The 23,920-nt window shown below is 43.0% G+C and overlaps 1 protein-coding gene and 1 long non-coding RNA gene across 2 annotated transcripts; one reads left to right on the top strand and one right to left on the bottom strand.

Annotated features, from left to right (window-relative positions):
* Positions 1-542: 542 nt before the first annotated feature.
* On the bottom strand, positions 543-6,262 carry CCR4 (C-C motif chemokine receptor 4). The gene is made up of 3 exons (XM_034761021.1): positions 6,185-6,262; positions 3,822-4,322; positions 543-2,350 (listed from the first exon to the last, which is right to left on the bottom strand). Exon 3 carries the CDS (start codon positions 2,338-2,340, stop codon positions 1,267-1,269), a length of 1,074 nt encoding a protein of 357 aa, XP_034616912.1. The 5' UTR covers positions 2,341-2,350; positions 3,822-4,322; positions 6,185-6,262; the 3' UTR covers positions 543-1,266.
* Positions 6,263-14,089: 7,827 nt separating this feature from the next.
* Positions 14,090-22,959, top strand: LOC117871563. The gene is made up of 3 exons (XR_004644280.1): positions 14,090-14,299; positions 21,736-21,826; positions 22,352-22,959. It is a non-coding gene; the product is annotated as an uncharacterized LOC117871563 (long non-coding RNA).
* The last annotated feature ends 961 nt before the right edge of the window (positions 22,960-23,920 follow it).

The following is a 23,920-nucleotide window of genomic DNA, read 5'->3' as shown; positions in this document are numbered from 1 at the left end:
AGGGGATTAGCTAAGTCACGCTGAGGGGAAGAGACTGTGAGGGAGAGGAAGGGTTGGAGCAAACAGCACAGGGCAGAGAAAGCCCAGTCAAAAGTGGAGAAAGTTCTCTGAATGTCTAAAGGTCCCTGCTTAGGAGCAGAAGCACCCAACTAGCTGTGCCACGGCCACACTGGGGCCAGGGGAAGAGGAAGAGGCATCCCCATGGTCCTAGTACTCCCATAATGGGGTGGTCTCTCCTGCACAGTACTTGGTCCAGGGGGATGTTGGGAGGAGGGGTGGCCCTGGCTGGGCCCTCTTTTCTCCCTCACCCCAATGCAGTGATTCCTGCTTTGGCAGCTTCTCCCACTGCCAACTGGATACTTTCGTTGCTTAATGTCATTTTGTGAGGGGGCATTTTTCAAAAGCTTATTAGTCTTGTTTTTTTAAAAAGGGTGTTTAAGTAAAGTAATTTCACTTAAAAACGTGACTAGGAACAAAATGTTTTAAATGATGTGCATAGGATGCATTGTAGGTTGTTTTTTTTTTTAAAAAACCTTATTTTTTATTTAAAAATATTTCTAACAATGTCCATGTTAATTATTATGTAAAACTGCTATTCTGGGTAACAACATGATGGCAGGTTCATTCATAATGTCTATATATGTGTGAAGACTTGTATAAAAAAGCATATATATGTGGTATTACATATGTGGTATAACATACTGTACAATTTAGATCTTGGTGAACAACAAGATTTTAAATATATCTTGTTTCAGTTTTCTTAGACACATTATCTAGGAAATATTCAACGAGAAAGCATGCTAAACAGACAATTATTACACACTAGGACTCTGATTTAACAAACCCTATGCCAATAACTGGAATACGCTAAGATTTCCAAAGCATTTTGTGATGACTGTTGATCTCCCCCCCCTCCCCCCCCGCCTTCCTCTTCCCCGCCCCCAGTGGGGCTCGCTGTTGGTGCTGATGAAGAACAAAAGGCACAGCATAGCACTGTAAATGCAGGTGTTGTTGGCACTGATCTGTAATATAAAATTAATTTTACATTTCCAAAAGCCTAGCCTAGGTTTCACTTCTCAAACATTTTCTCTTTTTTTCTCATTACATTCAAAAAAATCCAGAGGCAGGACTGAAAGCTTATGGTACATTTATTTTAAGGTGCTGGCTTATTTTTAAATGCATATCTGTTCAGCTTAAATGAGACACTTTTTAATGTTGTGATGTCTGTCAGTTTTTCTTGTTACTGTGGTAGACACTGCAGTATCTTTACAGAGCGTCTTGATCCCCAGTAGACTGTGTGTGGAATGAACTGGTTGATTCGGTGTGATAAGTAGTGAGAAGTCCACAGCGTTTAAAAAACATTCTAGGTACCGCCCAGCTCTTAAAGAGCAACTTCACATACTTCTTGAATTTTTCCCCCATAAAGAAATAGATAACGGGATTGAGACAACAGTGGAAAAAAGCCAGTGTTTCTGTCCCTTGCATTGCATAGTCCAGATCTTTGCTGATTTCACACTTTGTAATGATACCCAAGTCTACCAGCAATTGTAAGAAAAGCACAATGTTGTAAGGGGTCCAAAAAACAAAAAACACAATCATGACAGCAAAGATCATCTTCACAGCCTTATTCTTTTTCTCACTTCTACAGTACAGCAAGGTTTTAATGATCATCGAGTAGCAAAAAATCATAACCATTGAAGGTATCATGAGCCCTAGTATATTGACTTCCAAAGAGGAGAAAATTCTCCAGTATGTGGAATTACCAGGGTACCGTGGTTTGCAGGTGGTATGATTGCGTTCCTTATAGGATTCACTAAATATCATCTCTGGAACTGAGGCTGAAATGGCTACTAACCATACAATAAGACTGGTAAAGATGCCATAGGTGACGGTTCTTGCTCTCAAGGCAAACACAGCATGAACTATTGCCAAGTACCTATCAATGCTCATGAGCATAATAAAAAATATCCCACTGTAAAACCCAACCAGATAGATCCAAGAAATGATTTTACACAATCCGTCCCCAAAAACCCACTGATCTGCTGCATAATAAGACCAGAAGGGAAGGGAGAAAACAAACAGCAAATCTGAGATTGCAAGGTTGAGCAGATAAACGTCGGTCATGCTCTTCAGCCTCTTGTATTTGAACAGGACCAAAATGACTAGAGAGTTCCCTACCAAGCCAAGCAGGAATACCAGAGAGTAAAGTGTGGGCAGAAAGTGTGATCCAAACTTCTTGATGCTTTCTTTACTGCAAGGTTTTGAAGAATCGTCATAACTGTTACTATAGGTCTCATATAGAGGCGAATAGTCGTCGAATTCTGTGGTTTGGTTGTTCATTTTCCACTTCCTGAGGAGAAGCAGGTACAAATGTTAATAGATGCTCAAGGGGGAGTTAAAAATCTTTACCTAAAATAGAGGCGACTTTGAAACCGTATCACCAAAGAAGTCCTTGAAAAGAACTTGAATAAGAATGAAGTCTTTGCAGTTCTAATGCACGTTTCATCTGAGGTTTGAAACTCTAGGTTTTTGGTGGATCCAGATCTCAGTTAGCATTAAAGATTTACAAATCCATACTGGACAGAAATGGGGGCCACTCTCTGATATGTTAATGGACACTCCTAGCACTATGCAATGCTACATAAAAGTTTAGGGCATGCAGTGGGGCTGTTTGTTTTCAGTTGAAACTGCAGCTGGAAGGGAGGAAGGTGGAGTTTAATTAGTAAAATAAGTGACAGAAATCCTTCAAACCTTGGAACCAAATCATAAGAACTGAAATCCTAGTCCCAATGAAGTACATGATAAAACTCCAATTGACTTCCACCCACAGTATTTACACCAGCAAACATTGACTAAGGACTAAGTGAAAAATAAGCAAGGACCGCAGCACCTGACTCATTTTTAGAGCACTACTCCTTTTTAATGCAATGTTCATGCAGTTCCTGAATATCAACAATAGGACTCTCTTACTTAACAGTATCAGCACTTAACTTGCTGTCCAGAAAATATATTTGTATTTTCAGTAGTCTCTTTCTTCAGTGGCCAAGTGAGTGACAGGAATTTGTCACATTAATATGCATATTCTGTTTTAGTAGATGTATTTTAACTGGCATTATTTTAAGAAGGCTACGCTGCTCAGTTGGTGAACACAGCATAAAAAGACTGCATGTGAATGTAGGTAACAATAGCATTATTCATCCAAGCATTTCCTAGCTTTTTGCCAAAGTGAATTAAGTCTCCCCACATTTTTGGAGGTTGGTAAGTATCCCCATTTGTAGAAAAGGAGAAAATGAAACTGAGTAGGGTTAAGTGACTTGTCTAAGGTCGTGCTAGGACCAGGGACAGAATCTATAATGGCTGTTTCCAAGTTTTATGCTCCAGTCAGAAGAGAGAACTCCTTCCCACCCTGTAGTTGTGTTATATTGCAGATAGATATTGATTTGTTAAGCTGAAGTACAAATTACATAAAATACCAATAGTGGAAAAAAAGAAGGACCTTTAAGCCAGTGGTCTAGAAATTGCTTTTAGTGCTAGAGTATATACACTGAACAACTCACAAGAATTAGTTAGGAGTCACTGCAACTAGATTCAGACATTTTAATTAATTTTAAAATGCAAATACTACCCTTTTGTAATAAAATAAAAACTAAACATGAACATTTTGATTATGCCCATGTTTGAAAATTGTTCAATTTCAAAGTGAAGCAATATCAGAAAGAAAACTCATTAAAGTACATGAATATCTGCATAATCATATATATAAAACAAATGTATAAAATATACAAAATCACTGTTTATGAATTGCATTTTGTAAATTGTACCTTTTTTCTCCCCCTTCACAGTTGATCTGAAGAAACCCTTTGCCTGAAATTGCAGAGTCTCCTGTTTTCTGGGTAAGTCGGTGGCTTTCTCACTGCAGCTGTGAATGTGATGTGGCATTATCTGAAAGGAAGTACAAGGTTTTCTTTGGGGAGTCCGTCCCAAAGCAGAGACATCAAATTTTCGTGATAGTGAGGTGAGATAATGTGCCTTTAAAATATATATATATTGAAAAAACCACCACTTTCCTGCGAATGCCATGAGGCAGGGATTAGTGTGTCTTATTCCTTCTAGCTTTCTCCATTTCCAACTGGTGATTGGTCTTCTGCTTGTGTCTCTTTCTGAATTTACTTGAACACAGTTGCTCCTTTGTTTTCTTTTCTCCCAGCTATTCCTCAAGGACCTGAGAGGTCATGAAAGATTTATGGGATCTTCCTGATGTGAGTAGTTCATTGACTCCAGTGTAACATTGACCCCAAGAGGATTACACCTATGAAAAGGGACTGAAGGATGAGTTAATTAAAAGCTGAGAAAAGTGCCTATAACATACTCTTCGAGTTGTTTAATAATCTGTTTGGTTTTATCTTTGCACCTGGGCTTTCCACATTTTGCTCTAACATAATTCTCTAAAGCAGGGGTTTTCTAATGTGTGTACAATGTCTTAATAGGGAGATTGTCTCCCGGTTCGCCTAGCATGGCATTGCAAAAGCACTGATCGCCTCCCTCTTATTTATGGTGGTGCGGACCACTTTTCCCTCATTTACAAACACATCTTATTCCTTTGGCAGCTGCAAGAATTGCTTAAATGGAAAATAATATGAAGAAATTACTGTGTATTTCTAGCTGGCTTTAATGTAATACGTTGTGACTGAATGCTCCCCTGTATTCACACCCCACTCACTATTGTAATGATCTTTGTACAAAATATGCCTTGTGAGGTAGCATTTGAAAATTAGTGACTTGTTGGTAAATAGTATCATGGTGAAATGTACGTCGTCATCATCGTCATGTTCCTATTACGCCTCTGGCGTTTAGGGCAGTGATGAAGCTCCTCCACTCCTGTCTGTTTCTGGCAAGTCTTTCAATGGTTCCCCAGCTGTGCCCCAGGTTTTTCAGCTCGGCTTCCACAGCTCTTCACCATGTTGTTTTCGGGCGGCCTCGTTTTCACTTGCCTTCAGGTGTCCATCTTATTGCTGCTCTGGTGATGGAATCAGTTTCCATCCAAAGCACGTGGCTGATCCATCTCCAACGCCTCCTGGCAATGATGGTGCTCAGATCCTCTAGGCTGCACTGTGTCAATAGATCTTGGTTTGATATTGTTCTGGGCCAAAAGATACGGAGGATTTTTCTGAGGCAGGTTGTATGGAATGAAGACAGTTTGGACACGTCATACTTTCTCCTTCCCCAGCATTCTGCACTATAAAGTAGTGTTGAAAGTACGCAGCTCTGATAAGTCTTGAGTTTGGTTTTGGTGTTGTATTTTGATCATATCCAGACTGTATTTAAGCTCCTGAAGGTGTTCCTGGCTTTATTGATTTTGTTCCGGATGTCCTGGCTTGTTCCACCGATCTGGCTGATGGTGCTGCCCATGTATGTGAATGTTTCTACATTGGTGAGAACATAATCCTCTCTCCGCACAGATGATGGTAAGTCAATATTAAAGGTCATGATATCTGTCTTATTGCGATTGATTTTCAGTCCAATTTGCTGGCTGAATGCGTTGAGTCGAGTTGTTTTTCCTTGTATATGGTGTTGGGTATGTGATAGGAGAGTGACATCATCTGTGAAGTCCAGGTCTTCAAGGGATGAGAAGAGTGTCCATTTAATGCTTCTTGGCATGTCTTCTGTTGTACACCACTGTGATGTTTCCCTCTGGTGTTATCTGGACTGATGATCTACTAGGCCTCTCCAATCCTTGACTCTGGGAGCCAGCCTTACCCTGCTCTGCTGTGAGAACCCCCACTCCTGGGCTGTTCACGCACAGCCTCTGGCATGTAAGCTGCTCCCAGCAACTTGCAAGTGAATGGCACTAGCCAATATCTCCGGTCCCAGACACAACCCTAGGAACCTCCATCTTGCAGTGTCCAGTTATGCCCACTGCAAGCTTATATGAGTTCGTCAATTTAACAAAGAAATTGATATGTACCAGGCTTGTTTGCCCAAGAGGGGCCTCTGACATACTTCAGATAAAACACATTGCTTCAGGTACAATAAACAAACAGATTTATTAACTATAAAGATAGATTTTAAGTGATTATAAGTCAAAGCATAACAAGTCAGATTTGGTCAAATGAAATAAAAGCAAAATGCATTCTAAGCTGATCTTAACACTTTAAATGTCCTTAAAAACTTAGATGCTTCTCACCACAGGCTGGCTGGTTACTTTTCAGTCAGGCTTTCCCCTTTTATCAGCGTTTCAGTCGCTTGGTGGTGGTGGTGTCTGTAGATGTAGGTGGAAGAGAGAGAGCATGACAAAATGTCTCTCCCTTTTATCATGTCCTTTCTTCCCTCTTGGCTTTGCCCCACCCCCTTCAGAGTCAGGTGAGCATTACCTCATCGCAGTCCCAAACTGACCAAAGGAAGGGGGTGACTCCCTCAAGTCCATTGTTCCTGTAAGGCTGAGCTGGGTTTGTCCCATCCATGTCCTGATGAGGTGTGAACTGGCTCTCTTTTCTTGGAGAGTGTTTGCATGGGCTTGCTTTAAGCCACGAGGATACATTTTCAGCCTCATAACTATATGCATGAAATTATAACCTATAACCTTACTATAACATTACTATAACAATTACTATAACATCACTATAACAACCATGCTCAGTGCAGTATGAGCCTTCTGAAGACAGCCAACATGATAAACTTTGCATTGGATACCACATAATCATTTTATAAAGCTGAACATGGGGGTGTAGGGTGTTCCCACAAGGTACAGAGCATCACAGCCGCATTACCCAGTCGATGGGAATGTTGAAGAGGATTGCAGACATGACACACCCCTGACATACTCCTGTTTTGACTTCAAAACTGAGCTCACTGTGATCAACACTGCATATAAAGTTGAAATAGAAGCTTTTGATGACATTGATTATACAGAAAAGAATTCCATATGCCCGCAGAATGCACCATAAGCTGGTCTTGTGAATTCTATCAAAAGCTTCTCAAAGTCTGTGAAACTTCTGTAGAGTTGCAGTTGCCATTCTAAGCACTGTTCTATTATGTTTCGTAGATCTGGTCTGTCCGGCCACGCCCTTTCCGAAAACCAGTTTGCTCTTTTCTGAGAACGCTATCAACTGCCTCTGATATACACTGGACTATGATCTTACACAATACTTCGCTTGGCACAGATACAAGTGTGATACCATGCCAGTTATTACAATCGCTGAAAGTTCCTTTTTTTGGGTATCTTCACTATAATCCCATTGGTCCACTCATCTGGCACCTTTTCCCTTTCCCAGACTGATGTAAATAGAGGGGCCTGGATAGATGCTGCTAATTTAGGGTTTACCTTGAACAATTCTGGATTCAAGTTATCCTTGCCAGAAGCTTTCCCATTTTTTAAAGATTTGATGGCTTGAATGATCTCTTCCTTAGTTGGGGTGTCTGTGCTGATATCAAGATCTTCTTCTGCCTCCTAGATGTTTTCTTCCTCTTTAGGTGGATCCCTGTTCAGTAATTCTTTTAAATGCTCTGTCCAGCACATTTCTTATTCTTTTTCCTTTGTTCCTGATGAGAGTGTTTGTTGGTGTCTGCCGTTTACCACTGATAAGTCGTGTCATTTTGTAGATGGTTCCTTGTTCACCACGAGCAGATGCATCCTCTGCTTGTGTTGCGAGATTATCACTATAATGCCGTTTGTCCGCTCTCACAAGGTGTTTGACCTCCCAGTGTTATGCTTATAAGAAGCACATGGGATCTTTTTCAGGGGAAAAGGCAATACGCCGCATTTATTGAAGATACAACAATTAGCATATGCATTCAATCACACCACACACACACACTCTGTGTCCTGTCAGTCGATGTTATAGTTACCAGTCCAGAGTCTGGATCAATCTAGTGGCCAGCTAGGTTGATCATGGGTAGGTAGGAGCCGGGTTCTGTTGGTTGCGACACGATGCTCTGGGGAAGTCTTGGCAGGATGAACCCAAAGTTTCATGGCAAGGCACCCTGTTTATATAGTGATTTTTCTTCATTGGGACCAATGAGTTTTGCACCATCATGCTGTAATCAGTTGTTGTTTGACAAGTGGTTGTTTTCTTAAATTGTTGTTTTCATCCTTTATCTTGTTCTTTCATCAAGTTCCTCAGGGAGTTATCCCATGCTGGTTTTGATCACAGTTATCTTGTTCCCATTGATAGGTGCCTGTCTCATCTTTGGAATCGTCAGTCTGCCCTCCTCTGACATTTCAATAGGGGTGTGTTGCAGCCTCCTGGTGCCCTTGCATCTGTCTTTGGTTCCTCCCTAGATCATCTGGTTCAGCAATGACTTTCACACTTATCTTTTAACACACACATTCCTCATTCACATACAAAACAGAATTAATTTACACAGAACATTTTGAGCAGGAACATCAAATTGCAATGCAAAAGAAAACAATCATGGCATTCTTTTACTTATTTTAAAATGCTAAACCTACAACAAATTGGTGACCCTCAAAGGTCTGTTTCTGCCTTGAAATCAGCTCAGACACAGATTCTGGCTGATGCATCTTTACCAAATGGCTCATTAGGCCATTCCTTTCTGCTATTCTCAAAAATGGTGGCTGGCAGGATATGATCAAATCATACACCAATACATTTAATACATGCTATTATTCTTTATCCTTCATTCTAAATTATATAAAATACAAACATAAAATCCTACTACTACACTGGTGTGCCTTGCTATACTGCTCATGGTATTTGTCCTTTATCTTCTGGGATTTTGTGTCTAAAACTTTTTTCTTCAGGGCCCATCTGGTTTCGATGGTGTTCCATGTGCAGGGTGTAATCCACTCCTTCCTTCTCTTCTGCATGTAGCCTAGACAGGCTTCATTGCTCTGTTTATAAATTGCTGTTACTTTGTTCCACTTCTTGTTGATCTCCTCATCTGCATTCCCTCCTCTTCATCAAGGTTTGCAAGTGCTTGAGACCTGTTCTTTAACTGCCAAACGAAGGCTTTCTGTATTTCAGTGGACTTTAGCTTGTCAATATCATAACGTCTATGTCCCTTGTTTGGTGGACCCACACTTCTCAGTTTTAGCTTGATGGAGGCTGTTACAAGGTGCTATTCATTGCCAACATCTGCACCCCTTCTCACTTTCACATCTGTCAGTGAGCGTCGCCATTTGCCATTGATCATGATATGGTCAATCTGGTTCTTATCTCTGCCATTTGGAGAACACCATGTCAGCTTGTGACTTTCACGATGTTCAAATAGGGTTCCGCCGATGACTAGGTCATTTATATTACAGAAATCAATAAGCCTTTCTCCGTTTTCATTCATAGTGCCACACCCATGTCTTCCCATTGCTATGTCCTTGTTTGTGTTGTCCTTACCAATCTTGGCATTCAGGTCTCCCATGATGATAGTTAGGTCATGGCGTGGTACTCTCTCTAACTCTGCCTGTAGTGTAAGGTAGAATTTGTCCCTTACTTCGTCATCACTGTCATTTGTCAGAGCATAACACTGAATCAGGATATTATTACGTTTCTTTTTCAGTCTGGCTCTCATAAGTCTGCTGCTGGTGGATTTCCATTCAAGCAGGGAATGCTCCACTCTCTTCTTCAAAAGGATGGCAATACCCTCATGGTGTTGTCCATCATCCCGTCCACAAAACCGCAAAGTTTTTCCCGAGGCTGCTGTTAATTTTCCTGGTCCCGTCCATCTACTCTCGCTGACACCCAGGATGTGTAAGCTGTAGCGTCTCATCTCTGCTGTGACCTGAGCTAGCTTCCCTGCTTCGTACATTGTCCATACGTTCCAAAAACCAAGTTTGGTTTTTGTCTTGGTGTTGAGCACTTCAGTCTTCATGCCACTTCAGCACTTCAGGCTTCCTTTCGGCTTTCACCACTGGCGATCATACAGGTCATTGACTCCTGAAGGCCATTACACACAGTAAAGGTTGATTTCTCCATCACTGTTTCCGTAACATATTTTGTTTTTTACAGGACAGTATTGTTAGCCCTGTACCTAACCCCCAACCTGGGTGTCTGTTTTGTCTGGCCTGTCCCCCACAGACCAATCTGGCATGATTGAACCTACCAGGAGCAAAAAGCCCCTGCTGACACAGACTCTGGGGATCGTTAGAGCACGCAAGCTGTCCCGCCACGACAAGGCACGGACACCAGATGCTCAGAGAAACAAGTTTGTTTATGTGTGCAGGAGATAACGCTGCCCGCTTCTTGTTTACAATGTCACCTGAAAGTGAGAACGGGTTTGCAAGGCACGACTATAGCTGGCATCGCAAGATATTTACGTGCCAGATGTGCTAAAGATTCATATGTCCCTTCATGCTTTGGCCACCATTCCAGAGGACATGTTTCCATGCTGATGACGCTCATTTAAAAAAAATAATGTGTTAATTAAATTTGTGACTGACCTCCTTGGGGAAAAATTGTATGTCTTCTGCCCTGTGTTTTACCCACATTCTGCCATATATTGCAGATGTTGGCAATGAAGGTAAGGAACAACACAGATAAATGTCACATTACTGTGGGTCATTGATGAAACTAGTTTTCAAAGTCTCACAGAGATGCAGTGTGCCTCGATGTGCTCTTCTTATTGCCCTGATGTCTGGCTCCTCAAAATTGGCTGCCAGGCGACTTGCCTCAACATCTCACTCCGCAGGAAACTTTTCTTCCTTTATTTCACAGATATTATGGAGCACGCAGCAACAACAATGGACATATTGCTTTCACTGAGGTCTAACCTAGTATGCAAACTACGCCAGTGGGCTTTTAAACTTCCAAAGGCACATTCCACCACCATTCTACACTTACTCAACCTATGGTTGAACTGCTCCTTAATGTTGTCTAGGCTGCCTGTGTATGGCTTCATGAGCCATGGGAGCAAGGGGTAGGCTGGGTCTCCCAGGTTCACGATTGGCAACATTCCACTCTGCTCCATGCACTGTGGGATAGCCATGGGCGGCGGGTCACATAGGCTGGGGGAGGCTTGGCTCCCTAAACTGCCAGGCCTGACCCCAACCCCTTCCCTGACCGCTCCATGCCTGCGACCCCAGCCCCCACAGTGGTCCGAGTTTGCTGGGGCTGCGTGCTGCTTGCCTTCTTGCGCTCCGGAGATAGGCAGGCTGTGGCCAGCGGCTGCCCGCACCCTGGGGCTTGGGAGGATAGGGCCACATGCCACCCACCCTCCCATGCTTTGGAGCTGGGGAGGCTGCAGCTGGCTGGCCACCTGCCCTCCCCCAGGCTGGAGAGGCTGGGGCCACCTGCCGCCCACCTTTCCGGTGTTCCTTTGGGGCCGGGGGCTAGCCGTCAGATTTGGCCGGTGGCCACGGTGTGTGCGGGGGCAGCTCTGGGGGGGGCAGAAGGGGAACTTGGCCTCCGGCAGGGGGCGGTGGAAGAGGCGGGGCCTCAGGAAGAAGGGGCAGGGCTGGGGGCTAGCCTCCCCCCGCTGGCTAGCACTCCATTGGTTGATGCAATCCCTGCTTGTGAGATGTGCTCCACTGACACGATGATCATAGTGGGGACAAGCAAAATCGACTTGCTTAGAATGGAGGCTCAATGTCGACTTAAATAAAATCAACCTAATTTTGTAGTGTAGACATACCCTCAGGGTGTGACCTGGATGCTGTTGTGCTAATTTGAACTTTAGAGTATAGGTCTGATGGGTCAGCTAACTTGAGTTAAAAGCAATACCACACTTGAGTTAAGAGGATGAGACTCAAGTTAGGGGCAACACTTGAGTTATAACCTGAGCTAACTTTGCAATGAGGACAAGCCTGACACAAGGTAAAGTCCTAGAGAAGATAAGGCAACTTGTAGTTTTCACACGAGTTAACAAATCAAGTTGAAGACTGTGGAGGAGTTTAGGGTTTATATTCCCCTTGTAACTCATATTTAAAATTTTTATTAAAGCTAATGTTAAAAAAATTATATCATACATAGGTGGAGAAAAAAGTGTCTGTACATCTGGGTATAGTGCTTAGATTATGTTGTACTTAAAGTACTGCACAGGATCTTTTCAGGGGGAATAAGACAAAACGCCACATTTATTAGTAATACATGTATTCATTAACACTGTATTGTATGCATATAATATATTACACTTACACTCACACACACACACAAACACACTCCGTCTTGTTGTTACCAATTAGTTGCTCCCCTTAACTGCACTGGCCAGGTGAGTTAGATGGGGGAGGGGGTGGAGCCGGGCTTCTGCCGATCCGGATCCATGCTCCCATGTTGACAAGACGAGACCCGGGGTCCTCTGCAAGACACCTCACTTTTATAGCAGCTTTTCTCTTATGCAAATCTAGAGCAGATTCAAACTCTGTGTCTGTGTCCATTGGTCCTTTGTGCTGCTTTCTTTTGAGTGTTGTCCCAATGCTGCAAAGAGGGTGTTTCCAAAAGAAGGTGCTTGCTTCTAACCCCCGAGGCTGTCGATATATCTGCTTGTCTTTAATGAGCCCACTTGACACGTTTTATTGTCCTTGGGTCTGGCTCCCAGCCCCTCTCCAACAGTTGAGGCTGTCTGGAGGTGCTGCCTTCCATGCCTTGCTCATCCACACCTCATTCATTCAACAGGACAATTGATTAAGAGTGAGGGGAGGAGGAGAGTTCTACTTGTTCTACTGCTAGCAAAAAGAAATTTTTCTTCTATCTTATTCTATCCTTAGGGGCTATAATATTATACCAAGGGCAATGCAAAGTTTCTAAATGAGGCTTTGATACAAAGTCCCATGAAAACAGAGGTCACACGTGGGTAGACCCACCACAAGGTTATATGAAGAGGCACAATGTAAAGTCATATGAAAATTATCAGAGATTTATCTACAATTATCCACAGATACAAAGTTTGTTTTTAAAGTCATAAGATACATATAGTGCATAATCAGCAATGACCCAAATTTAGGTGAATGAATTTAAGAATACAGGTTAGATATTTAGCATCCATGCATTCGGGTACATTACTCATGAAAAACGTTATACAGAGAGTTGGTTGTGGAAAGCACATATATCAATGAGTGAAGATTGTCCCTCAGTAATTGAGAATTTAGGGTGGTTGTCCATTTAGAAAATACAATCCATCAGGAAAGTATTTGAGTTACTTTCTCAACTGCGCTTCTCATCGGCATTCCAGCTCATCCCTTCTGGTATTGCCACTGTCCGGTGATGTGTTCTATGTAGATGTCCCTTGACCATCTGATGGCATCCTACACCATGAATTGCCGCATCTGCCGAGCGTAGCATTGACTGACTCCACATTCTCTCAGCACTCGCTCGTTACCAGGGTCCCATGCACCCAGGGCTCTGACGATCAGTGCGTGTGTCTGAACCTGGTAACCCTTAGCTCTCAAGGTTTCGGCTAGAGTGGTGTATATCTCCACCTTTCGAGATCGGGCATCGTGGAAAGCCCGGGTCCTGTTTTCGAAGGGCACTGTGGCGTCCACCGTGATGATCTTCTTCCAGTTCTCATTGATGATGACGATGTCTGGTCGCAGTTGGCTGTCTGTTCCAGGGATGGCGGAGTTTATTAAAACTACAAACTGTCTTCACTAGGATTTTACCATGTGTTCATTACCATGTGTTAATTAGCACAAGTTAAGAACACACTCTTTTCCCAGTTTTTGTTTCATTAAAGAAGAGGAGGATTGAATTGGTAATTCACTGGCCTATTGGCCCCTCATTTTGAGCCACAATTACCAGACTTGTTGAGATCCTCCCACCCCATTGACTCCATAAAGCGATGTTGAGATTAGAGCAGACTTACAGACTCCCTTTTCAGTGCTCTTTGGGGCAGACTGAGATTTATGAGCACAGATTTAGCCTGAGTGCAGGGCTCCACCCCACCTAAGGAGCATCACAAGGGGTCCAGGCAGCAAAGAACTAAGGCACAGGGAGAGAAGAAGCTGGCCGCTCTGCTTTCAAGGAAATGGGGTGTATAGAGATGTTTGTGGAAGATGATAATTTAGAGACGCTTTCTCATAAGGGACAGTATTGTGAATATAGGAATTTAGAGATGTGCCTGGAAGCTGGGAGGGGGGGGGGTGAGAATACAGTGTGGTAGCTGTGTACAGCAAGTCCCCACCGAAGCGCTCTAGTTTGTTTTATTAAAGTTTTATTCCTTTCTCCTTCACTAGTCTGTTGTTTAACAAACCCCAAGATCATTGCACAGTGTCAGAGGTGCTGAATGAGAAGGAGGCTGCAGTCAGTTTGAAGTTAACTCCTGTGTTTGCAACTGAAAGCAGAGGCAAGGGGAGCATGTGGAGCAGCAAACAGAGGCACACTGGAGCAGCAATCAGAGAATAACAAAAGCTTTTGTAGGTATTTTTTGAGCATAATAGTAGCTTGACTAGCTTAAGAAGGGGAAACAAGTAAAAAAATGGCTGTGTAGCAACCTCCATCCAGTCTTCAATTGTCAGGCAATGCTGCAGAGAACTGGAAAAAATTCAGACAGAGATTTCAATTGTATTTAGCAGCGATAGGGGCAGAGGAGAAAAATGATAAAGTGAAATCATCAATCTCTTTGCATGTTGTTGGGGAGGAAGCCCTGGCTATTTATAACAACTTTAAGGTTGAAGAAGGTGAAAGCATGAAGTAAAATACTGACTAAATTTGAGGAACATTGCATGCCAAAAAGGAATGAGATCTTTGAAAGAGACAATTTTTTATATGCATGCAAAAAACTGATGACACCATAGAGTAATATGTCTCAAAATTAAGGAAACTCAGTAAAACCTGTGACTTTGGGAGTTGGCCGTCTCAGGTTAGAGATAGAATCATTTGTGGCCTTAAAGATAATATGTTAAGAGAGAGACTGCTCTGTGAAGGAGATTAAATTTTAGAAAAAAACTTTCCAGACATGCAGGGCAGCAGAAACTCTGAAAGCACAAGCCAAAGAGCTGAATTCACCAAAAGGGCTTATCAATGTACTGAGTACAAAAAAATATAGTCAGAATGGGTCAAATCAAAAAGTCCAACCACTTGCTATGAAAAAAACTGCTAGGGAGAAGACTGGGTACAGACCGTTATGTGGAAGGTGTGGATCATAGCATGGCCCCAAACAGTGTGGTGCCTTTGGGAAACTCTGTCATAAATGTGGGGGAAATACTCATTTTGCAAAATGCTGCAGATCCCAAATGCAGAAAAGATAAGTGCATTCAGCTGAAGACAACCTGGCTGAGGAGTTTTTCATAGATGTACTAGGATCAAGCAGTCCTGATGAGAGGGACTGGATACTGCCTGTCAAGGTTCCTTCCCCACTCTGAACTCTAGGGTACAGATGTGGGGACCTGCATGAAAATCTCTAAGCTTAACTACCAGCTTAGATCTGCTTTTGCTGCCAACACCCAAATTATTTATGAGTTATTTGGGAAACGCTGTCTACCTCCCGCCCAGAATATCTCCCCCCCCCAAGTACTATAACCCTTCCCTGGGTAGCCTTGAGAGACTTCTCCACCAATTTCCTGGTGAACACCGATCCAAACCTTAGGATCTTAAAACAAGGAGAAATTAACCAGGTTCTTAAAAAGAAGGCTTTTAATTAAAGAAAGAAAGGTAAAAATCATCTCTGTAAAATCAGGATGGAAAATAACTTTACAGGGTAATTAGATTCAAAGAACCCAGAGGAACCCCCTCTAGCCTTAGGTTCAAAGTTACAGCAAACAGAGGTAAACCCTCTAGCAAAAGGAACATTTACAAGTTGAGAAAACAAAGATAAACCTAACATGCCTTGCCTGGCTGTTACTTACAAGTTTGAAATAGGAGAGACTTGTTCAGAAAGATTTGGAGAGCATGGATTGATGTCCGGTCCCTCTTAGTCCCAAGAGCGAACAACCCCCAAAACAAAGAGTACAAACAAAAGCCTTCCCCCCACCAAGATTTGAAAGTATCTTATCCCCTTAATGGTCCTTTGGGTCAGGTGTCAGCCAGGTTACCTGAGCTTCTTAACCCTTTACAGGTAAAAGGATTTTGGTGTCTCTGGCCAGGAGGGATTTTATAGTATTGTACACAGGAGGGATGTTACCCTTCCCTTTATAGTTATGACACTGCCCATGAAAGTGAATGAAACAATTATTCCACTGAAACTGGACACAGGAACTCAAGCTAATATTCTGTCTGAACAAGATTAAGAGAGACTGAAAATAAGACCAAAACTGGGACGAACAAAAATAAAAGTAACTGGTTATTCTGGAATAAATATACCAGCCAGGGGAAGGTGCATTGCTAGCATCCACCATAAAGACACTATATACAGGCGCCTGTTCATTATAGTGCCAAAGGAGGTGACACCAGTTTTAGGCCTGTCTGCCTGCGTGTGAAAAACTCAGTCTGGTAAAACAGGTGATCTCACTACAAGGTCATATTGAATCAGGCTATGAGTCACTCATTTGGGAATATCATGATTTATTTCAAGTGTTGGGTTGCTTGCAGGGTGAACATACAATCCAGGTAAACAAGCAGGTCCCTCCAGTTATCCATCCATGTAGAAAGGCACCATATGCACTCAGAGATAAACTCAAGGCTGAGTTTACAAAGATGGAAGCGATGCAAGTAATACAAAAATTGAGGAGCCAAGGAATGGGTGAGCTCCCTAAGCATTGTGGAGAAAAGTAACGGCCAGCTACACATATGCTTAGATCCGAGAGACCTCAACAAAGCTAAAAAAAGAGATAATGTTTCAAAAAAACAATCAGAGAAGAGATTATGGCTCAATTTGCAAATGCACAATATTTTAATAAATTGGATGCAGCTTTGGGTTTTTGCGGCAGTTAAAATTAACTGAAGAAAGCTCAAAACTATGCACGTTTGATACCATTTAGAAGGCACAGATTATTACGCTTACCCTTCAGCATAGCTTCAGCACCAGAAGTGTACCACAAAACCATATATATGATCTATGATTAATGTTTTTGATGCCACAATGGATGACATCATCATCTGGGGCTCAACAAAAGAGGAGCATGATTGTAGACTTCGGGAAGTCCTGGATGCAACTAGAGCTGCAAACCTCAAACGAAATAGGAAGAAATGTGTGTTAGGGGTTATAGAACTGACATTTGTTGGGGGCGTTGTTTCCAACGAAGGTTAAATGGACTGCAAGCCTCTTATAATGTTATTTAGCAAACTGCTCCATGACTGTAACTTAAGGATTCAAAGAATTATGATAAAGCTGCAAAAGTATGATTTGGTGGTGACCTACACGGCCAGTAAGTTCATGTTCACTGCAGAGGCACTTTCCAGAGCAGTGACTCCCACTATGAAACCAGAGAAGACTTTAGAGATAGAGGTGCAAGCCTATGTTATGTCAATTCCTGTAGGTAACAGGAAACAGAAACAAATAAGAGGGGAAACAAAGACAGATGAATCATTGGGGATCCTTGAAGAAATGATAATTAAAGGGTGGCTAGAAGAAAAAAGCGGTTGCTGTCAAGTATAAGAGACTATTGGAACTGCAGACATGAACTTACTATGATAAATAGGGTGATTTTCAAGGGCAACAAGGTTATAATTTCAATGAACCTCCAAAAAGAAATGCTCCAGAAGATCCATGAGGGTCATTTAGGAATTGGGAAGTGCAAACAACGAGTATGAGACGTGTGGTATTGGCCACGGATCAATCATGACATTACTAATGTGGTAGGAAACTGCTTTTCATGCTTGAAATACAAGCCATGCCAACAGGCAGAGCCACTGAGACCTCATCCAGTTCTACAAAGGCCTTACAAGAAGGTAGGTGCTGACTTATTTATCTGGCAATCTAAGAATTATTTAGTATTTAGGATTACTATTTTCTGTATCCAGAAGTTTGCACACTGCACAGTACTAATAGTAAGTCAGTGATAGCCAGCATGAAAGGAAACTTCTCCAGACATGGAATTCCAGATGAAGTCGTTAGTGATTGTGGGCCGCAATTTTCCAGTGCAGATTTTAGGCCAGTGTTTCTCAAACTGGGGTCGCCGCTTGTGTAGGGAAAGCTCCTGGCGGGCTGGGCCAGTTTGTTTACCTGCCCTGTCCGCAGGTCTGGCCAATCGCGGCTCCCACTGGCCGCGGTTCGCTGCTACAGGCCAATGGGAGCTGCTGGAAGTGGTGCAGGCCGAGGGACTTACTGGCCACTGCTTCCAGCAGCCCCCATTGGCCTGCAGCGGCCAGTGGGAGCCGCAATCAGCCAAACCTGCGAACCTTATGAAAAAGACTTATGACAGAGGACATGATTTGTATAAGGCTTTATTGGTTTACTGAAGTACATTTCTGGAGAAGGGCTTTTCTCCAGCTCAGCTGTTAATGGGCAGAAGGATCAGATCTAATTTACCAATCACTAGTAACTTGCTGAAATTTCCTGACAATGAAACCATACGGAAGATGAAAGAAAATTAGAAGTGAAAGCACTTTAGCGTTGCACTTTAGACTAGTCCTCACTCCAGAGTGACATGCTGGTAACCTCTGCTCTCTAGGCAGTTAACACATTGGGTTTATGGAAATGTACTGGATGGGTTGAAAATTTCACGTATGTATTATTAGATACTTGTTAGCTGTTTATATATATGTATATGTGTGTGTGTATATAAGAGCTAGTTGGTTTTTCTATAACAGGGAGGATATGTTTGTGGAAGATTATAATTTAGAGACGCTGCCTCAAAAGGGACAGTATTATGAATACAGGAATTTAGAGATGTGCCCTGGAAGCTGGGTGGGGGGTTGTTGTTTAATGACTTCCAAGATCATTACATTGGGTAGTAGAGTGCAGGGCCATCCTTAGACATACGCAGCATACGTACCAGCCCCAGTGACCAGCCCTATCCCTCGCCCGGCCCCCCCTGCAAGGGGCAGGGCCGTCCCTACGGGGGCGTGGGGCCCCGAACAACTCCCTGTGCCCTGACTCTTACCCTTCCTCCTACTTCTCCCCTGGCCCACCCCCATTCCATCTCTTCCCCCAGCGACCCCGCACTCGCCGGCAGCAGCGGGAAGCGGAGCAACCAGGCTCCAGCCCGCTCTACTCCACCAGCTCCCAGCCGCGTCTCTCCACTTCCCGCCACTGGTGAGTGCGGAGGGAGATTCTTTCCCCACACTCACCGGTGGCGGGAAGTGGAGAGACGCGGCCCCAGCCCGCTCCGCTTCCCTTGCCCCAGCCCCAGCCATGTTGCTTGGGTTGGGGAAAGGACAGCCCCCATCTCTCACTGGCAGTGGGAAGCGGAGTGCCATGGCTGGGAGCTGGCAGAGTAGAGCGGGCTGGGGCTGGGCTGCTCCGCTTCCCGCTGCTGCTGGTGAATGGGGGATCCCTTCCCCCAAGCCCTCTTTCCCGAGCGACATGGCTGGGGCTGGGGCAAGGGAGGCGGAGCAGGCTGCTCCCGGCCCCCAGCTAATCCCTGGGGCCACTCTGGGCCTGTGGGCCCCCCAAAAGTGCCTCCCAGCTCCTGCCTCCCAGACCCGCGTAGGGCACCCAAATGGCTAGGGATGACCCTGGTAGAGTGGCAAGGGGGTGAAAGGGGTAGAGAGGGGTAGTCTGCGTGACCCAGCAAGGGGAAACTGCCTGTTTATTTTCAGGAGCCAAGGGGTGGTGGTGCTGTTGGGGGAAGGGTGGAGCCTGGGATTCATAGATTTTAAGGGCAAAAGGGACTATTAGATTATCTAGATACAGCTCCTGTATAACACAGGCCATAGAATTTCATCCAGTTAGTGAACTCGATAACATCCTGTCTTTATGTGAAGACTGCAAGAGATGGAGAATCCATCACTTCCATCAGAAGTTTGTACTGTGCTTAATCACCCTTATTGCTAGAAATTTGTGCTTTGTTTCTAATTGAAATTTGTCTGGCTTTAACTTCCAGCCCCAGTCCTTCTTGTTATGCCTTTCCCCCACTAGATTAAAAAAGCCCCTTAGTACCGGGTTTCAGTTGTAACTGTGTTAGTCTGTATCAGCAAACAAAAAAACAAACAAACAAACACCAACGAGGAGACCTTGGGGCACTTTAGAGATTAACAAATTTATTTGGGCCTAAGCTTTCGTGGGCTAAAACCCACTTCATCAGATGTATGAAGTAAAAAATACAGGAGCAAGATTCTTATCCACTCTTATCAAGACACCTCTTTTTCTTTTTGACAAACTATACAGACTGAGTCCTTTAAGTTTCTCACTGCAAGGCATTTTTTCCCAGCCCTTATATGATTTTTCTGGCTGTTCTCGTCACCCTCTCCAAATGTTCACTCTTCTTTTCAAATTATGGACAACAGAGCTGTATACAGTATTTTAATCTCCATCTCACCAATGCCACATACAGAGGTAAAATCATCTGCCTACTCCTATTTACTACTCCTCTGTTTATACACCTCAGGATCACATTAGCCCTTCTTGCTACAGCAACACTGGGAGCTCATGTGCAGCTGCTTGTCCATTATGACCCCTAATTCCTTTCCAAAGTCCTTTCCAGGAGACAATCTTTCATTCTGTAGGTATGGCCTTTCTTTGTTCTTGGGTGTATGATCTTGCAGTTGGCTATATTAACACACATTTTGTTTGAATGAGCCCAGTTTACCAAGAGATCCACATCACTCTGTATGACTGCCCAGTTCTCATAATTATATATCACTCTGCTAATCTTTGTTATCCACCAGTTTGTCAGCAGTAATTTTATATTTCCTTCCAGATCACTGAAGAAAATATGGAATAGAGTTGGACTTAGAGCTAATTACTGTGAAACCCCAGCAGAAACACCCCCATTCATTGCTGATTCTCCTTTCTGAGCTGTCAGTCAGTTCTTAATCCATTTAATGTGCTTTATTTTATAGTACTAATGTTTTAATCAGAATGCCATGCGGTACTGACGCCAACTATCTTACAAATATTAAGTATATTACATCTACACAGTTGCCTTTGTGAGCCAACTTGTAATCTCATCAAAGAAAGAAATCAGGGTTGTCCAAGAAGACCTATTTTCCATAAAACTAGGTTGACTGGCATTCATTATATTTCCATCCTTTAGTATTTTATGGATTGAATCCTATATCAGCTTTTCCATTATTTTGTCCTGGACTGATGTCAGGCTAACTGGCCTGTTGTATCCCACTTGCCCTTTTAGAACATTGGCACCGCATTACTACTCTTCCTGTCTTCTGGAACTTCCCCAGAATTGTTTAGTTGGTTGGCTGTGGAGTCAGATGTAATTTCTGTGGGGTGGGGGGTTGGAGGAGGGAAGGGTCTCTTGTCATCAGCCCCAGTTCCACCACTTATTTTGGCACGAGCCACCACTGGGCTGTGGAAGATAAGACAGGTGGCAAAAGTAGAGTGTGAGCACTGACCCAGATATGGAGATCCTCCAGAAAGATGTCGGTGACTTTTGATAAGAGATGATAAACTTGTGGGTGTGTATTCAGAGCTCTTCAAAAAAACAAAACACCCCTCCCCGCCAGACTCCCCTGAAACATAATGTCCTACACAAGATGTAAACAGTGTTTGTTTTTGCCAAATTTTACTAAACATACAAATTCACTGATGCAAAAACACAAGCTGTACGCTTGTGAAATACCTATTAACCGCATAAAGATCTTTATTTGTGGTTGCTTACTGAGGCTGTATCTACAGGAAGACAAAAGCTACACCACCTCCCACCCTGACAAACTAGTGACAATAAACACCTGAGATACAGGCCTTTTCCCTCACTATACACACTTTTTCTCAGCCACTGCCCAAAAGCTACTTTACTATTTAGGTCTGAGGGCAGTCTACTTCATTCATTGCTTCCTTTCTCTCTTTCTACAGAAGAGTTTAATTCTTTGTCAAGAGGGGAGCTGAAAACATTTTGGATACAATAGGCTGCTGGTGTAAAAAAAAGAGCAGGTGGGGGCTCAAGGTATGGTTGTTTTTTTTATTATTGTTTTGCAGTATTGAGTAGGAATCCTAGGCATGGAACAGGACCTGATAGTGCTAGGCGTTGTACAAACACATAGCAAAAAGACAGTCCCTGCTCTAAATAGCTGCACAATAGGTGTCTGTATTAACTCCATGTACATGATGTTCAGTGGGGACTTGAGCCAAGACTTCAAAAAAGTAACTAATGTGAATATTTGTACTGAATCAAAACTGATGGGGAACCCAGGGCATCACCTTGGTGATACCAGTTATTGGTGGAACACTCTTTGTTTTGTGGTAATGCAGACCTAATTACTATAAAATAACATGCTAAAAATCATTTCAGTCTGAGCTCTGCTGGTGTCAAAATGGGATAGATAATATGCATACCAATTTATTTCACTTTACTATAGAAGAAGCAAACCACACAGTATTGCATAACTGTGGATTCTGGTAGGAACAAAGGGAAATGCTTTGTATGAATGTGTTGCCTTTTAATGCAACTTATTTTTTTTGTAATTCCTAGGAATTTTCAAGTGCTAAATTAGCTGCAAGCGGACTCCCCAGTCATTTTCAGAACAATAGAAATTTTCTACCTATCCAACCTGGCATCTATAGTGAGCCTCTCGCCATGGTTAGCAACCAAAGACATGAGTGAATGACAATGACCACTTAAATTACAAACTCTGTTACAATTGTACTTGAATTAGTATTTCTAACAACTTTTTTCTGCCATTGGAGGGATTTATAGATTAATTCTTCCTACTTGTATAAAGACAAATATTTTTAAAAATAATAAAGCTGTGCAAAAATTACTCTCATCACAAGACACTCCAAATCCAGGTGTCCTGTTTGTTAAGGGATTACTATTAACTGCTATTAGTAGTCGGGTAACAACACAGTCAGGGCTGCCGGAGTTTAGCAGCTCCATCTTGTGGAAAAGCACAGAAAATAGCAGCACTAGAGGTGACCACGGTGAACCCTGAACACAGCAAAGATGTGGTTTGAGCAAACTTGAAACAAAGGGTGATGAAATGAGCAAGATGAACTTCAAGAATGAGGTGAGATTAATGGAAGTAGGTTATAATGCTGGAGCGTCCTGGAATGGCTTGAACTCTTTGGCTCTACAGTGGTGACACCTTTAGCATTAGATCGAAAGGGTGCTTTTGATGGGATGCATTAGTGTCAGCCCCTGGCCTCTCTGCTGCTCTGAGGCTGCACCACTTCTTCCACTCCCTCAAACCAGCAGCTTTTATTCATTTCATGTTTCCCTCTTCTGGCTCCATCTCCCATGTTCTACTCACTGGCAGCAGTCTTGCTTTAGCTCAACCTCTCTAGTTAATTCATAGAATCATAGAAATGTAGGGCTGGAAGGACCTTGAGAGGTCCCCTAGTCCATCCTCTCTGAGAGGCAGGAACAAGTAAATCTGGACAGGTGTTTGCCTAACTGTTCTTAAAGACCTTCATTGACAGGGATTCCACAACCTCCCTTGGTAACCTTTTCCACTCTACCCTACCCTAACCTTAGCTACCCCTCTAGCTAGAAAGTTGTTCATAGTATCTAACCTAAATCTCCTTTGCTGCAGAATAAACCAATTACTTCTTGTCCTACCTCCAGTGAACATGGAGAACAATTGATTACCATCCTCTTTATAACACTCCTTATCCTATTTGAAAACTGTTCTCAGGTTCTCCCCTCAGTCTTCTTTTCTCAGGACTAAACATGCCCAGATTTTTTAACCTATCCTCAGTGGTCAGGTTTTCTAAACCTTTTATTATTCTTGTTGTTCCCCTCTGGACTCTCTCCAATTTGTCCACATCTTTCTAGAAGTGGGGCATCCAGAACCGGACACAGTACCTCAGCTGAGGCCTCTCCAGTGCCAAGTAGAATGGGTCAATTACCTCCTTTGTTTTACACACAGCACTCCTGTTAATACACCCTAGAATAATATTAGCCTTTTTTGCAACTTCATCACATTGTTGGCTCATATTCAGTTTGTGATCCACTATAACCCACAGATCCTTTTCTGCAGTACTACCGCCTGTCCAATTATTATTTGTGCATTTGATTTTTCCTTTCCTCCTACAGTTCTGC

The sequence above is a fragment of the Trachemys scripta genome, chromosome 2 (genome assembly GCF_013100865.1).
Source record: "Trachemys scripta elegans isolate TJP31775 chromosome 2, CAS_Tse_1.0, whole genome shotgun sequence".
Classification (NCBI taxonomy): domain Eukaryota; kingdom Metazoa; phylum Chordata; order Testudines; family Emydidae; genus Trachemys; species Trachemys scripta.
This window is presented reverse-complemented; position numbering and strand designations above follow the sequence as displayed.

Bases quoted from the DNA above. Each gene is read 5' to 3' on its own strand.
- CCR4 (XM_034761021.1), bottom strand. From the start codon at position 2,340: ATGAACAACCAAACCACAGAATTCGACGACTATTCGCCTCTATATGAG.